The sequence below is a fragment of the Arvicanthis niloticus genome, chromosome 3 (assembly GCF_011762505.2).
Source record: "Arvicanthis niloticus isolate mArvNil1 chromosome 3, mArvNil1.pat.X, whole genome shotgun sequence".
Lineage (NCBI taxonomy): Eukaryota > Metazoa > Chordata > Mammalia > Rodentia > Muridae > Arvicanthis > Arvicanthis niloticus.
This window is the reverse complement of record NC_047660.1, coordinates 73,799,305-73,815,671: the sequence shown is the minus strand read 5'-3', so window position 1 is coordinate 73,815,671 and position 16,367 is coordinate 73,799,305. Positions and strand designations below refer to the sequence as shown.

At 46.6% G+C, this 16,367-nt stretch overlaps 1 protein-coding gene across 2 annotated transcripts; it reads left to right on the top strand.

Annotated features, from left to right (window-relative positions):
• Positions 1-6,023: 6,023 nt before the first annotated feature.
• Synpo2l (synaptopodin 2 like) lies at positions 6,024-15,379 on the top strand. Of its 2 annotated transcripts, XM_076931215.1 has the most exons (4): positions 6,024-6,309; positions 7,452-7,603; positions 7,992-8,506; positions 11,799-15,379. In XM_076931215.1, the coding sequence occupies exons 1-4, from the start codon at positions 6,205-6,207 to the stop codon at positions 13,961-13,963; spliced, it is 2,937 nt and encodes a 978-aa protein (XP_076787330.1). In that variant the 5' UTR covers positions 6,024-6,204; the 3' UTR covers positions 13,964-15,379. The 2 variants fall into 2 exon arrangements, with proteins under 2 accessions (XP_076787330.1, XP_034353803.1); XM_034497912.2 differs by lacking the exons at positions 6,024-6,309; positions 7,452-7,603; positions 7,992-8,506 and adding an exon at positions 9,581-9,707.
• Positions 15,380-16,367: the final 988 nt, after the last annotated feature.

Here is a 16,367-nt window from a genome sequence, read left to right as displayed (position 1 = left end):
GCGTATGTGTTCTATCCCGTCATGGACGCAGTCTGTATTGCTGAGTTTCATGCCTTTTTTTCTTTCTTTCTTTCTTTTTTTTCTTTTTTTTGCTTTCCAGATTTTTCATATTTTCTTTATGGCTTTACCAGCAGAGTATTGAGAAAACTAGGTCAGATTATTTTTAGTAAGGCTCCCTTCGTCGTGTGGTGACATTAAAGACCGCTAGTCTTGTATCCACTTCCTGTTAACCTTTCACCCCGTTGTTTTGCGTCCCTCAAATAGAGCTCACCCTGACCTTTGAGCCACACGTGGTGGTGGTAGGGTGGATACTAACCCTTGGTATGAGATTGTGTGCTTATTAGTTCAAGTTTGAGCCGATTAGTTCAATGTTTGGACAACTTCTGCCCCCAATTTATTTCTTTAATGGAAAGAATGCCTATTGAACAGTGAATTGGGATCCTATAGTATAGTGTTTATTCAATAAACATTAGTTACCATTTTATGCCGTACCTTTTTTAATAGAGGTAAAACTCTTAGCAGAATATAAAGATATTTCTGCTCTCCATTAAAAGAGCTACAATTCTTTCTGTAATTTTAAGATTCTTTAGAGAATAATTTTAACTAATCAATAATTATTGCTCTTTTTCCTCTAATCAGTTTTTTTGAGATTGGATCTCAATTTACAGGCAGACTATCCTAAAACTGGATATGTAATCCATGATCACCTTGAACTCACAATGTTTATGTTTCCCCCTCTCCTTGGCATGCATTGTAATCCTTTCTGTACTGTTACACTTCAAGCACTTTGGGCTGAACTCAGGTTCTCAGGTTTCATGAATGGAGTAAGCAAAATGTTGGTAGTTACACAGTAATGCATGCTTAGAGAAAATGGGTATTTAAGTTTGCATGTGTGTTACTAACCAGTCAGTTGTTTCTGTCTAGCTTGTTTTAAATTTCTTATGTATGGGTGTTTTGCCTGCGTGTGTATCTGTGCACTTTGTGAATACATTACCTGCAGAGGCCAGAAGAGGGCACTGGATCGCCTGGAACTGGAGTTTAACAAAATCTTGTTAAAAGATATATGGATGCTGGAAATCAAACCCAAGTCATCTGGAAGAACAGCCAATGTTTCTTTGTCACTAGCCCTGTTTCTATCCAGTTTTAAAATAATACCAGTGGATCCTAGGATCAGTATCAGCTGAGACTTGTTAGAAATTTAGAAATGTAAATTAATTTCTTTCGTATGTATGTATGTATGTATGTATGTATGTATGTATTGAGACAGGGTTTCTCTGTGTAGCCCTGGATGTCCTGGAACTCACTCTGTAGACCAGGTTGGCCTTGAATTCAGAAATCTGCCTGCCTCTGCCTCCCATGTGCTGGGATTAAAGGGGTGCATCACCACCACTCTGCTTTTGTGTCTGTCTTTCTTTTCTTTCTTTTTAGTAGGTTTTACTGTGTAACCCTTCTGAATTCATTGTGTGGATCCCTCTGGCCTCCAACACACAGAGATCCTTCTGCTTCTGCCCCCAGAGAGTTGGAATTAAAAGCATATGCTACCAAGCCTGGCTAGAACTGTACATTTCTAATCCACCTAGCTGTAGTTCAGTTTTGGAAATGGGGCTCAGCAAACAGTAGTACATTACACTAAGCTCAACAGATGACTCCCTCCTGGATGATTCTCTTGCGGACTAACAGTTGTCTAGTTTAAGAATTTGCCAAATGCAGTTAACATTTGTTGGGCACTTGAGCTGCCCAAGCTTGAGCCCTCAGCTCAGCCTTTCACGCGATTTACCCATTCAGACTTCACCTCACTATAAGGAAGGAGATCTATTCTGTCTTGCTTAAAGTTAAATAAGAGCTAAGATCCACAGCTTGAAGATGGAGGCTATGAATTGCATTTAATTTTTTTCTTGTAACTCAACCTTGCACTTAGAATGGAGGCAGAGGCAGGAAGAACAGAACCTCAAGCACCACATTGTTTATAACAATTTCAAGGCCAAACTGGGCTATATAAGACTGTGTCTTTTTTTAAAAAAAAAAGTTCAGGCTGGAGAGATGGCTCAGTGGTTAAAATCACTGACTGCTCTTCCAGAGGTCCTTAGTTCAATTCCCAGCAACCACATGGTGGCTCACAACCATCTGTAATGAGATCTTGGGCTCTCTTCTGACCCTCAAGGATACATGTATACATAATAGATAAAAAAAAAAAAAAAAAAAAAAAAAAAAAAAAAAAAAAATTCAAGGCTAGCCTGAGCTTTGCAGTGAGACCTTGTCTCAAAAAGGTAAGTAAATAAAGAGGAAAGGCTGTAGGTGTAGATGGAGCTCAGTATAGGGTGCTTGCCCAGTGTGTATTCAGTCACTGCCTGATAGTAGACCAATAATGAGAGGTGTGTGTGTGGGTGTGTATGTGTGTGTCTTATTTTAGGTGAACCCATAGCTGTCAAAGTGGGTGATTCTAATATGCAGTGAATGTTAGTTAAAGCCGCTGGTATAGCATAATGGCTGGCATATAGGTAGCACTTGGCTTTTTTATTTTAAGGATTTTTTTTTTTTTTTTTTTTTGGTTTTTGGTTTTTGGTTTTTGGAGACAGGGTTTCTCTGTGTAGCCCTGGCTGTCCTGGAACTCACTCAGTATACCAGGCTGGCTTCGAACTCAGAAATCCACCTGCTTCTGCCTCCCAAGTGCTAGGATTAAGGGCGTGCGCCACCACTGCCTGGCTTCAGGTTAACTCTTATTTCCATAAAATCTTGGTGCATAAAAATAAAAGACTCATTGGTAAAAATAGATAGATAGATAGATAGATAGATAGATACATACATACATACATACATACATACATAGATACATAGATACATAGATACATAGATACATAGATAGATAAAACAAAAGTAAAACTAAGAGACTTGCAGAGATAGTTCAGCAATTAAGAATGTTTGCAGCTCTTGCAAAAGACCCATTTGGTTCCCAGGACCTACACTGGGAATTTCTAACCACCTGAGACTCTAGCTCCAGGAAATATAATGCCCTCTTCTTGCCTCTAGTCACTTGAAGTCACATGCACATACCCATATACAAACATTTGAATAGTCAATGAAGGGAGATCCAGGTGCTTTTTTTTTTTTTTTTACTGATAAAGTCAATTAACTTTATAAAATCACACTAATAATAAGGTAACAAGAACTCAGGTATTGTTCTTCTAACTCTAAATTCTGATTTTTATAACTGTATCATAATTACAATTTATCACAGAACTGTAGTGGGTTGGTCTGGTCCTGCTTATATTCAAATGCTAATTCTGTATCCTAAGATCTTCTTGCTCCAAGATGAGCAGATCGTCATGTATACTGTTTGTTATATAAATCTTGTTCCCCAAGTTATCTGTGATTGGTTAATAAAGTTGCCTACAGCCTGTAGCTGGGCAGAAAAGAGGTAGGTGGGCCTTTGGTTCCTGGTGTTGGGGTCTGAGGCAAGGACCATAAGAGAAAAGAAAGAGAAGAAGAAGAAGAAAGAAGTTGCCATGGAGTGGGTGGATCATGAGCGCATGGCTATGAGGGCCAGCCTCTTGGAGTAGGAGTGGCCCAAGTGAAACATGGCAAGTAATATCTCAGGGTTACTGAAGGGAAGTAGACAGAATAGCATAGAGGGTTGATATTTGCCCAGCTCTAGAGATTTAAGACTTTTTATAAATATAATGGTCTTGTGTCCTTTATTTAGCAACTAAATAATCTAAGGTGGGGTAGAAATCCCCAATTAATATTTACTACTGGGAGGCTTACAATCACCTGACTCCAGCTCCAAGACATAGCATGCCCTCTTCTTGCCCCTAGTCAGTTGAATTCAAATGCACAAACTCTATCCACTAATAACCAGTTACTAGGAGAGAATGTTATATTTTGTTACAGAAAGAGGTTTTATAATGTGGGACACAGTTGTGCAATGGAAACCTAGAAACAAGTAGAGATTTTATTAATATCAACAGTTGCCTGTTTATACACATTTCTGTATCCATGTTTTCATGACCCCTTCCCCTGCTTTACATTGTGATAGTAATTTAGTTCAGCAAACATTTACTGGTAACAAGCTGAGATACAGAATATAATAAAATGCAGCTCATGGCTTGGAAGATCAGGAGTTTGGAATCCAATCTGGGTTACATGAGACTGCCTCAAAAGAAAAACAAAACAAAAAAAATCAGATTGTGGACCACAGCACACACTCCTTGCCTTCAACTTTTTAATGGTCTAGGAGACATAAGTCATCTATATGGTCAGCTAACATATAAATCTATATGCTCAGCTGACATAAATCTACATGATTGGCTGATATATAAATCTACATGATCAGATGACATATAAATAATCAGCTGAAAAATAGAAGTGTGCACAAGAAACCTGTGTTGCCCTAGGAAGGAGGAGCTGGGAGATGGTCAGAAAATGCTTTAAGGAAGTGGTATTAAAACAACTGAATCAGAGGTGATTAAACTCCTACACAGTCTTCAGTCCTGCAGTAGATAACACAGATTCCCAATGGTAATGGGAGCACACCTGCATCAGCCACGCTGAATCACTCACATTCAGTAATTTGACTCTAATTTACTTTACATGTCACTAATTTAAAAGTATATTATCAAAAAACAAAAAAGTATATTATTGTATGTTATATGTGTGGAGTGGGCAAAGCATTCTGATATATGGGTCATAATAGTAACAGTTGTGTGGGTTGCTTCCCCTTCAGTGGCTTGGAGGCTGCCTTTGTTGAAAGACCTGACTTTTCACTTGGACCCCTGCAAGTGTCTGATGAGTGACAGCTTGCTATCACACACACACACACACACACACACACACACACACACACTTCTGACAGCTGTGCAGGATGGGGATATAGCTCAGAACTCCAGCTTTTTTGTACCATGCACAAAGCCTGATTCTATCCCTAGTATCACGGGAGGAAACATGTCAAAATGACCTTTGTGCAAAGCACCCATCAATTGCTTCACCACCAGTTACCTTTCCCCAGTCTTAGACCACCCTGCCGCTGGTTTTTTTAATACTCCAAGGTACATATGGAGTCAGAGGAAAACTTTTGGAGTCAGCTTCTTCCTTCCATCATGTGGGTCCCAGGGATAAAACTTATGTCAGGCATCAGGCTTGAAATAATGAGTCATCTTATTTATATTCTTTAACTGTACCCTCTGGAGGAAAGTTTGAGGCTTGGGTCTGTCATTTCTGGCCACTTGATGCATAAACCCTTATCCATCCATGTATGTATGTATGTATGTATGTATGTATGTATGTATGTATTTTAGATTTTTCTGTGTAGTCCTGGATGTTCTGGAACGTGCTCTGTAGACCAGGCTAGCCTTGTACTCAGAGATCCAACTGCCTCTGTCCCCCAAGTGCTGAGATTAAACTCCTATTCTTTCACAAAACTCATCCTTTCAATAACTGTGGCAAAGTGCACAAGTACATCCTGGTTCAATAGTAAGTTCAAACAACAAAGCAGCACACTTTCCTGAGGACTTAATGGGAGCAAACCCCATCATTTCTTAGAAACTCTGGAACTGAAGCCTCTGTTGATGTCACTTTCCAATAGTCTTTGGCCAAAAGCAGTTAGGTTCATGATCCTTAGGGGAAAGCATGGTGACTAATAGATCACTTGGTTAAAAAGCTCAGAGATGCCGGGCAGTGGTGGCGCACGCCTTTAATCCCAGCACTTGGGAGGCAGAGGCAGACAGATTTCTGAGTTCGAGGCCAGCCTGGTCTACAGAGTGAGTTCCAGGACAGCCAGGGCTACACAGAGAAACCCTGTCTCAGAAGGGAAAGAAAGAGAGAGAGAGAGAGAGAGAGAAAGAGAGAGAGAGAAAGAAAAAAGCCCAGAGATCTGATACTGAGTCCTGACTAAAAGGCCCATGCAGTAAAAGGGAGGACATGGAGGGCAGAAGTCTGTACTATAATTAGTTCTAGGAGTAACACAGTTGGGGGAGGGAGAATACAGCCGGCGACTATTTTGAGCAAGTTGTGATTGACAAGACATGTGTACTGGACTGTACTGATCCCAGGGCCAAGTTGCCTGCCTTTGGTGTGTGGTGGGGGTAGGGGGGAGGCCTGGGTCGGCAGGAACAGGACAGCTGAACAGGCAGGCCGGACGGGGTACCAGCACCTCAACTTCTCTCTCAGGGACACTGTCCAAACTCCGGGGGCCACAGGCCAAGCTGTGCGATGGGTGCTGAGGAGGAGGTGCAGGTCACATTAGCAGGGGGAGCACCCTGGGGCTTCCGACTTCAGGGGGGGTCCGAACAGAGGAAACCTTTACAGGTATCTAAGGTAAGGGAGAGCCCCTGAAATGATGACTCATGGAGAAGGGAACCCGAGGGAAGTTGGGAAGAGTCATCTGGTGGCCTTCTGGGCTGGGGGTGGGGAGTGGGTACAGTAGGGGGTGAAGAAAAGGTGGTGGGCAGGTGGGCAGGTAAGCATGCTCAAGACTATAGGGGAGCAGACTGTGACCATAAGCTCCTGGAGGACTATTAGCAAAGCCAATTCTGGTTTCAGGGAGCCAGGGAGCAGAGCAAAAGGAAGGCCCTGCTTGAGCACTGTAGAAGAGGCTGAGTCTGGTCATCCAGTATTTGCTCCCCTAAGTGTGTGAGCCTCTCTACTCCAAACCCCAGGAATGTAGGGAAGGTTCTAATTTCTCTCTGACTAAACTGATATGTGACAAACTAAAGCAGTCTCTCACAGCCCATCCCAACCCTACTCTACCCTGCCCTGCCCTGCCCTACTCTGCCCTGCCCTGTCCTGCCCTACTCTGCTCTGCCCTGCCCTACCCTGCCAAGCCAATGCCTTCAGTGTTCCTCTTTCTCTAAGTCATATCCATTCTCTTACTAGGCAAGTCTAGATACTAGACTTTCTTAGGAAGCCATTAGCCTATGGCTTCACCTTACTGTCTTAATTTTACTGTCTTAATTTTCTGGGCTGTGAAATGTGGGTAACAAAAGTATCAATTTTATAAACCATCCTAAGAATTAAGTACAGTATTTCATACAGAGCAGTGAGAACTCTGATAGCCTGGCATCATAGTCTTTCAGAATATATAGCTGGGTTACCTCAGTCTGGGATACCATTCTAAAATGTTAACACACGAAGGCACCTGGGATTTCAAAACCCAGGAAAGAACTGGCCAGTAGAGATGCTGTCCTTGAAAGAAAATACTGAAGACTCACCATTTCTTAGACCTCAGCCACAGAGTTTTCTCCATCCCTGTCACAGTCAGTGATTACCCTGCTGCCTCCCATCAACCAGGCCCTTCCCTCTAGACAGGCCTCCCTGGTAGCACCCCAGACATCTCCCTACCCTTTTTAACACCCCCCCCCAGATTGTCAAAAGACAAACCCCTCTCACATGGGTCCTTTTTGTCATTCCATCCCTACTGGGGCTCTCCATGATCAGTGCTCTCTCCTCCAACATCTCAGATCCGAAGACGAAGCCAGGCTGGCAGAGCAGGACTCCGAGAGAGGGACCAGCTCTTAGCGATCAATGGAGTTTCTTGCACCAACTTCTCCCATGCCAGTGCCATGACCCTCATCGACGCCTCAGGGCATCAACTTGTCCTTACTGTGAGGAGGTATGGAGTCCTCACATCCTTTTATCCCTGGCCTAGGACTCTCCTTACCTGTCTTAACTCTGTCTCACTGGCCTGGCTTCAGGAACTAACATATACCTTTGCTGATTATATCTTTCTGGGGAGAATGTTTGCATATACTTCCTAATGGAATGTATCTGCAACCCAGGGATGGGAGCAGGCATTTAAATGACTGGTGGACTTCAATCCTTGGCCTATCTCCTCCTCATCACATCTTCCTCAAAGCCTTCAGACTTCCCCTCTTCCTAGCCCACCTAGTCCACCTGTTTGCCAGTTCCTTCTGTCTCCATTGCCTTGCCCCTACATCTCCTCCAAAGCTGTTATTCTGTAGCTCCCTCTTTTAAACTCTGTCCTTTTTTCCATCCTCCAGGGTAGCAGATGAAGGGTCTGTGAGATCTCCATCTCCAGGAGAGCTTCAGGTGCTGTCACCTTTATCTCCATTGAGTCCTGAGCCCCCAGGTGCTCCTGTTTCCCAGGCTCTTCAGCCCGGGAGCCTTCGTTCACCCCCTGACAGTGAAGCTTACTATGGAGAGACAGATAGTGATGTTGATGGCCCTGCCACACAAGAGAAGCCACGTCGAACCCGCCGTCGAGGTCCTGCAAGATCTTTCCTTCCAGGCGGCCCACCTGATGAGGTGTACCTGTCTGACAGCCCTGCAGAACCAGCACCTGTTAAAACTGGCTCTCCCAGCCAGGGTGACAGCCGTGTAAGCTCCCCATCTTGGGAGGAAGGAGCAGCCCTTCAGCCATCACCAGCAGAGGCACTTCTATTACCCCATGGTCCACTCCGACCTGGTCCTCATCTCATCCCTATGGTGGGCCCTGTCCCCCACCCAGTGGCAGAAGATCTCACTACCACCTACGTCCAGAAGGCCAAACAAGCCAGTAAGTACCTGAATCCTTTTGTTTTCAATCAGGACCTGAGCCCTAAATCTGTGCCTTCATAGCCACACACTGTATACCTCATGTTCCTGGGAAAGTGTTTGGGACAGGTTGAGAAAAGTAATGAAGGAGAGGAGAATAATTTTATTTATGGTCCCTAGTTATCTTTGCTATGAGACAACCATTATCTTATAACTATCTTATACAATGGCTCAATCCAAGCTAAGAACAGACAACAGAGGAGGAATGGGGAAGGGATCTAAAGTTTTGGGTATTGGTGGTGGTTGCTTTGCTTGATGTCAGGATAGAGGGTAGAGAAAGAATAATTCTGGGTAGAGAGCACCTGAGAGCAGGGTGAGGCCACAGGACACAGTATGAATGCTACTTGTAAGTTCATTTGGGATTCTTGCGGACTAGCAAAATAGGAAATGGGAAATATTTGGTTTCTTATTTCAGGCAAGAATGTGGACCTGGGCAGAACAGGCCAGTTCCACTTATAACAGGCTTACTGCTATTTTGATGTGAGCTCTGGAACAGGATTTAGTGAAGTTTCTCTCTGTCCTGAGCCCTGTGGCCTCCCATGCCCCTTCCATAGTCGTTTTGTTGTTGTTTTGCCACTTTTGCAATCTCAGGATTCACTCTCTCTAGTAATCTTTCTTCTCTTCCACCATTCTGATTCTCAATTCAAAAAGTTTTATGTCTTTGAATTTTCAGAGGCTAAAAACATGAGTTTATAATCTCCCATCCCGAGAGTGTCCCATATCATACAAAACATTCCAGATGCATGCTCAAGATCCCACATTTATCCCCAATTCTCATTTTAGCACCCTCCTCCCTTCCCATCATGCTGGGCAAGATTCTATGCAATAGCTCAAGTTTATTTTTAGCCAGGCAGACCTCACAGTTCAGAGGGGGTGGGGTGAGAGGAAAGGGAGGCAGGTGCCCATGTCTATCACACTAGGAGTTGTGGGACAGGGAAAGGAGGGAGGGGGACATGTTCTAAAAACAGCTTGGTGAGCTCATTCAGCTGCCAGCTCTGGGGACAAGACAAAGGGGCTTTAAAAGGCCTTGGGGGTGGCTCAAGCTGGTCCTACTCCAGCCAGCACCGCCTTTCTCAGCATGGAGACCATCAGCCAAGAGCCCCTCAGCCAAGCCAGCTGTGACAAAGCCCCAGCTCCTGAGCTCCACAACCCATTCTATGCAGGTACTCCCTATCCCACTCAGGAGAGTGTTGGGGGCTAGAGTGGAGGGTAACAGCACAGCAGTGGGTGAAGGGAGGTCTTTTGGAAAGGCCATACCCCGCTACTCTCTTCCTTTTTTGCCATCCTTCCCCTCACTCTTTCAGGAAAGTGTCACCACCCCTTTCTCATAATGGGTTGATGCTAAGACCACATGGTAAGGGGTTAATGGCCATGTGAGCTGTGGGAAGCTCATGGGACAAGAGTGAGAAATGAGAGTGCACTGTGAACAACACATGAAGACATGTATGTGTGAATCTGGGAGAAAATATGTAAGAACAAGAATGTGTTGTGGTCCACGAGAAGCTTACATCAAGAAAGCATAATGGCTGCTCACAGTGGGCCTTGACAGTGTGTTAAATGCTTAGTTGACTTATCTCACTGTGTTCATGTGATCTTATAAAGAGGTAGCCATTATCATCCTCATGAAGTAATTCTCCCAGAACTGAATTCTGACTCTGGTGTCTATTCTCTCATGGATATTACTATTCTGTGTTATACACGTGGGGACAAAAGGAATGAAGTCCCTAATTAGAAAGCAGCTTGAGAGGAAAAGTAGTTGGAATGTCAAGAATTTTCCAGGAGGAACTGGGGACCACAGACAAGAAAGTATCCATGTCCAGGGCGGGGTCTTATAGCAGGGCAGCCCTTCCCACTTCCTGGCCCCACCTACTCAGGCCCCCGCATAGTATAGGAACTCCTGCCTTGGTTCTTCAGCACATAGACCCTCTCATGCCCACCTGATGGGGCTGCTCTTTTGAGTTCTCTACTTGAAAGACAGGGCAAATGGGAGAGAAAACAGTGCTAGCCTCCAAAGCCATCTACCCCAATGCTAGCACCAGCTTGTGAGATAGAGATTATATTTACCTGGTGAGCTTGAAATCTCCTAAAGGTTTAGGGGGTTGCCTTGGAGAACAGCACTCTGCCTTTTCCTGCATCTTGGATCCAAGATTATCCCTGGATGTGAGTAGCAGAGGTATGAAGCACAAAGGAATGTTCTAGGAGTTGGGAGGGCCAAGATCAGTTCTTTTTTTTTTTGTTTTGTTTTGTTTTGTTTTGAGACAGGGTTTCTCTGTGTAGTCCTGGCTGTCCTGGAACTCACTTTGTAGACCAGGCTGGCCTTGAACTCAGAAATCTGTCTGCCTCTGTCTCCCAAGTGCTGGGATTAAAGGTGTGTGCCACTACCGCCCGGCCAAGATCTCTACATTATACCAGAGCCTCTAGAGGGAAAACTCTGGGAAGAACTACCTGGAGCATTTAGGTATGCAAATGGATTTGACTTTGATAACACTGTATATGTGAACTGATGTGTGTATAAGCTGGAACAGTTGTGAATAAGAAAGTACTATGGAGAAACTGTGCCCATAGCCGGCTTTCAGGAGACTGATGTTAACAAGGTGTATGGGGGTTATTTCTGTGAGTGTTTATGATGTGTGGGAATGAGCAACTTGATGGGCAGAATTGTGAATGAAGAGCCTCGAGTTAAGAATCTGTATGTTGGGCCGGGTGTGATAATACATGCCTTTAATCCCAGCACTTGAGAGACAGCAGCAGTTGGATCTCTGTGAGCTCAAGGCCGGACTACAGAGTGAATTCCAGAACAGCCAGGGCTCGGTAGAGAGACCCTGTTACAAAAAGAGTCTGTGTGCCCTAGTTATAGAGGTAACAGGTGGGAAGTGGGGGTAAGGTCCAAGCTTTGTGAGGAGCCTGCTTACAAAGTATGGTGGGAGAAAAGCGCCCCTTATCTCTTCTCACACGGCTGTGTCTGATTTTCCTGCCAGTCAAGAATGGGAGGCAGGTGAAGAATGTGTGAAGTGGATAAGGCTCATCTCCTGGAAGATAGGAATGCAACCCAGGGAAGACGGGACAGAAGGGTTGTGGTGTGGGCAGTCTCTGTCCTTGGCGTCACCTTTCTCCTTCCACTCTGTCTCTAAGTCGCAGACAAGAGACATTGTGGGTCCTTTCAGTGAAAAAATAGGAGGTAGGAGCTTTGGGGGGCAGGATTAGAACAGGCTGTGGGTAAGCCCCCTGATTAATCTACTTCTTCATCTTCTCAGAACTGCAACGCGCAGAAAGCCTCCAAGAGAAGAGCGTGAAGGAGGCCAAGACCAAATGCCGGACCATTGCATCCCTGCTAACAGCAGCCCCCAACCCTCACTCCAAGGGAGTGCTTATGTTTAAGAAGCGGCGGCAGAGAGCCAAGAAGTACACCCTAGTGAGTTTCGGGGCTGCAGCTGGGACAGGAACAGAGGAGGAGGACGGCATCCCCCCAACGAGTGAGTCGGAGCTGGACGAGGAGACCTTCTCAGACGCCCGAAGCCTTACTAATCAATCCGACTGGGACAGCCCTTATCTAGATATGGAGCTGGCTAGGGCTGGCTCAGGCACAGCAGAGAGTCAGAGCTCTGGACTGGGAGGGCAGCTAAGTGAGGTCTCTGGGCGAGGGGTCCAGCTCTTTGAACAGCAGCGCCAGAGGGTAGCCTCCAGCTCTCAGGAGCTAACTCAGGTGGGCCCAGCAGCCATGCTTAATGGGCAGAGTCTGCAGTCCCCACCTCGAGCTCAGAGTGCTCCCCCAGAGGCAGCTGTGCTCCCACTCAGCCCTTTGTCTGCCCCTGCAGTCAGCCCTAGCCCCTTCTTCCCGGATGGTGGAGCCCCAAACCCTGCGCCAAGTATCTTTAACAGGTCAGCGAGGCCTTTTACCCCAGGTTTACAAGGGCAAAGGTCAGGTACCACCTCAGTAATTTTCCGGCCCTTAGCTCCTAAGAAGGTGAATGAAGGCTTGCAGGGCACGAGCCCCGCCCCGTCCCCTTTCGCAGCCCCTCTACAGGGGCCCACCCCTCTGCCCAGCTTCACCACAGTGGTACCCAGCCACACACCGGTCTCCGGGGCTTCCAACAGCACCCAACGCTCCTCCGGTCCTGTGACCGCTACCAGCTCCTTGTACATCCCAGCCCCGAGCCGGCCTGTTACTCCAGGAGGCGCCCCAGAGCCTCCCACTCCTCCTAGCGCTGCTGCCATGACGTCCACGGCTTCCATCTTCTTGTCCACTCCTCTGAGAAACTCTGCGCGCCCAGAGGCGCCCGGCCCGGCGGCCCCCGAGCCTGCCAGCGCTCGAGAGCAGCGCATCTCTGTGCCAGCTGCCCGCACCGGCATCTTGCAGGAGGCTCGGCGCCGGGGCACCCGCAAGCAGATGTTCCGGCCTGGAAAGGAAGAGACGAAGAACTCGCCCAACCCCGAGCTGCTATCGCTGGTGCAGAACCTGGATGAAAAACCTCGGGCGGGCGGTGCGGAATCCGGTCCAGAGGAGGACGCTTTAAGCCTCGGAGCTGAAGCCTGTAACTTCATGCAGCCACTAGGGGGCAGGAGTTACAAGACCTTGTCTCAAGTGTCACCAAAAACCCCGCCTCCAATGACTTCCAAAACTCCACCCCCTACAACGCCTAAGACTCCACCCCCTGTGGCTCCTAAACCCGGGTCTCGAGGGCTCCTTGATGGGCTAGTGAATGGATCGACCCCTATGGTTGGAATCCCTGAGCTCCCAAGGCTGCAGGGGAGGGGTGGGGAGCTATTTGCCAAACGGCAGAGCCGTGCCGATAGGTACGTGGTGGAAGCTACACCTGGCTCTAGCCTTAATCCAGGCCTTCGCCCTAGAAGTCCTTCTCCTACACCCTCACTTCCTCCATCCTGGAAATACTCACCCAACATCCGTGCCCCACCTCCTATTGCTTACAACCCACTCCTCTCACCCTTTTTTCCTCAAGCTGCCCGAACTCTCCCCAATAAGGCCCAATCCCAGGGACCTCGGGCGACCCCTAAGCAGGGTATCAAGGCCCTGGATTTCATGCGGCATCAGCCATACCAACTTAAAACTGCCATGTTTTGTTTTGACGAGGGTTCTTCAACTCCTGGCCCCACTTCAGGGCCTCCCAAAACTGCCCGAGTCCAGGAGATCCGCAGATTTTCCACTCCGGCACCCCAGCCCACTGCAGAACCCTTGGCTCCCACTGTGCTTGCCCCCAGAGCAGCTACCACACTGGACGAACCCATTTGGAGGGCAGAGCTGGCCTCATCCCCTGTCCCCAACCCAGACTATCAAGAGTCTCTCAGGAGCTTTGCTGCCACTCCCAGTTCCTGTGGTTTCCAAGTAGCCAGGCCCCGGTTCTCAGCCACCAAAACAGGGTTGCAGGCTCATGTCTGGAGGCCCGGGGCAGGGCACCAGTGAGCAGGGAATAGGTCCCAGGACCAAGTAATGTAACTTAGAGTCCCAAAAGTTTCTTCTGCTTTGTCCTACTGGCTTTCTCCCCACATCTGAGGCTGATTGCCTTTTGTCAGAGATAGTATTTCTCCTCAGCTTCCTCAGCTTCCTGCTGGTGCTTTTAAGCCCATTACCTGTGCTTTAGAATCTTTATATTTCCTCGCCTGTCTGGCTTCTCTACCCAGAGTTCTCAGCAGGTTTCTGTTTTTGTTTTGCATTTGTGTTTCTCTCTGTGGGCAGCACTTTAGTGTTAGGTAAAAAGCACACTGTGAAGTGACCACTGAGATCTCAGACAACAGGCTCACTCACTATGAGGCAAGCAACCAAGAGGCTTAACTGTGTCCTGAGCCCCTCTGCCCTGCATACTCCTCACTCTGCTTTCCCTAGGTTAGTTGGCATACTGCCTAGGGGTGGGTGTGTGTGTGTGTGTGTGTGTGTGTGTGTGTGTGTGTGTGTGTGCGGGCGCGCATGCGCACGCCCGCGCAGACTTTCACAAATGTGTGTGGTTAGATCTGCTCTAGAAAGGCATCAAATACACATACATGTGTGCTTCTCTTGAGGTAAAAGTAAGAGAGGAGTTTTTTCCCCTCCTACTAGAAGGGTCAGATAGCTTCATAAAGAATCCAGTGTGGGAGAAGGGCTACTGTAGAAGAGCTCCTGAGAGAGGAGCATCTGTAGCATCCAGAGATATTGCACAGTAGCCTGTGAAATTAACGAGTTTGACAGGAGGCAGGGGAAATATTGATGGGTCTGTGTTATACAAGCTAGACCCAGAATAAAACTAAGAATTTTATGTCCTTAGATTACAGAAAGTTAGCAACCAGGACCTTGTACTGAGCACATCAGAATCCAGGAAGTTAAAAAAAAAAAAGTTTCTTCTGAACTGCTTAATGAGTGTAAGACAGAAAGGATGGTGAAGAGAGCCAGAGCCAGAGAGGATGGGGAAAGCGAGGCAGAAACCAGGAACAAGGCTGGAATGGGTGAAAGTGACCAAGGAGGAGAGTAAAGTTGGCCAACAAGAAACCAACCATGTGAGAAGGGGTCTGGGGGAAGTTCCAAACTCAGGAGAAGAATGCCTTTGTTGGAGCAAAGCTGGGAGGGTGTGCAGTGGCTGCTACCTCTGTGAACCTGCCCTTCCACCCTTCTGGAGTTTATCCTGATGACCTGGAAAAGTTCAGGGCAATACTGAGCCCAAATCTCTTTTTTGTCCCACCCTACCCATAGAAGCCCAGCTCTGTAGCTTCAGGCCCTCATGTCTGATCCTAGAAGGGCAAGGACTGTCCTTCCATGAAGACCGTCACCAGCCATGCTTGCTATTTGACCTGGAAACCAATCTTTTCCTTTGCAATATTGGGTGTCACAATTCTTTGGTTTGTGCACAAGAATAAACATATGCCCACAACCATCTGTTTCTGTCATCTCTTCTGGTTTTATACCCAATCCTGATTTCTTTGTGGTCTTTTCTAGCCCATTGTGCTGATCTGATCCTGGCTCCTTGTCTCTCTTCCTACCTTCCCCTCCTGCTCTGCCAATTGTCTTGCTTTGATCTAATCTTTACCACTCCTCTGGTTAGCTCATCCTGCAGTCTCTCCATGTAGAGCCTCTCCCTCTTCTTTGGAAGTTCATTCTTTCTAGGCAAGGCTCAGTTCGCACGATTGAGAGTAATCAGAAGGCTCCCTGAGCCCTTTGCCATGGGCATTTCCTGGCTCCTCAGAGGAAGTAACTGTGTTAAGCATTCTCTGGGAATCATGAGATAGAAATATAATGTCAGGTATGGGTGGTGTGGAAGACAGAAGAGAGAGTGTGTGTGGAGTGAAACTAAAATAAGAATATAAAATAAGAAAATAAAATTTGGGGACTGGCTGGAAAGACAGAGAAGGAAAGTCTCATTACTTAGCTTGCCAGCAGGGGGCATATTTGTGCCAATAACCAGGTGCTCCCAAGTGCAGCATCTTAAAAATTCCAAAGGAAGGTCTGAGACATCATAGGCTAAATGTCTTTATATATTATATCTCAGGTATTTGGTTGTATGAGATTAGACCTTAAGGGGTTTTTATTTGGGGGAGGGGGCAGGACTGTAGTAGTAATAACAAAGTTACCTTTTACTATGTTTTTTTGTTTTTTGTTTTTTGTTTTTTTTCCTGTTTCTTGGTTTAGGAGGAAATGAACCAAAGACGAAAGGTCTGGGCAGCAGCCACCTGCTGTGTGTGTAGGGAGGACTTTCAGCCCCCAGTTTAAACAAAGCAAGAATAGGAAGAAGGGTGTGGTCAGGAAGGATGGGGATCAACCAGGGAGTTCACAGAAGGACAGGGTGCATTCTGGGAGCTTCAGAAGCTGCTTCCTGTGAAGAATGGGAACAAGAAAGGGTAGT

Excerpts from the sequence above, each read along its gene's own strand:
- Synpo2l (XM_076931215.1), top strand. The coding sequence starts at position 6,205 with ATGGGTGCTGAGGAGGAGGTGCAGGTCACATTAGCAGGGGGAGCACCC. Across the intron at positions 6,310-7,451 it reads AACCTTTACAGGTATCTAAG|ATCCGAAGACGAAGCCAGGC; the intron begins GTAAGGGAGAGC and ends CCAACATCTCAG. Across the intron at positions 7,604-7,991 it reads CTTGTCCTTACTGTGAGGAG|GGTAGCAGATGAAGGGTCTG; the intron begins GTATGGAGTCCT and ends TCCATCCTCCAG.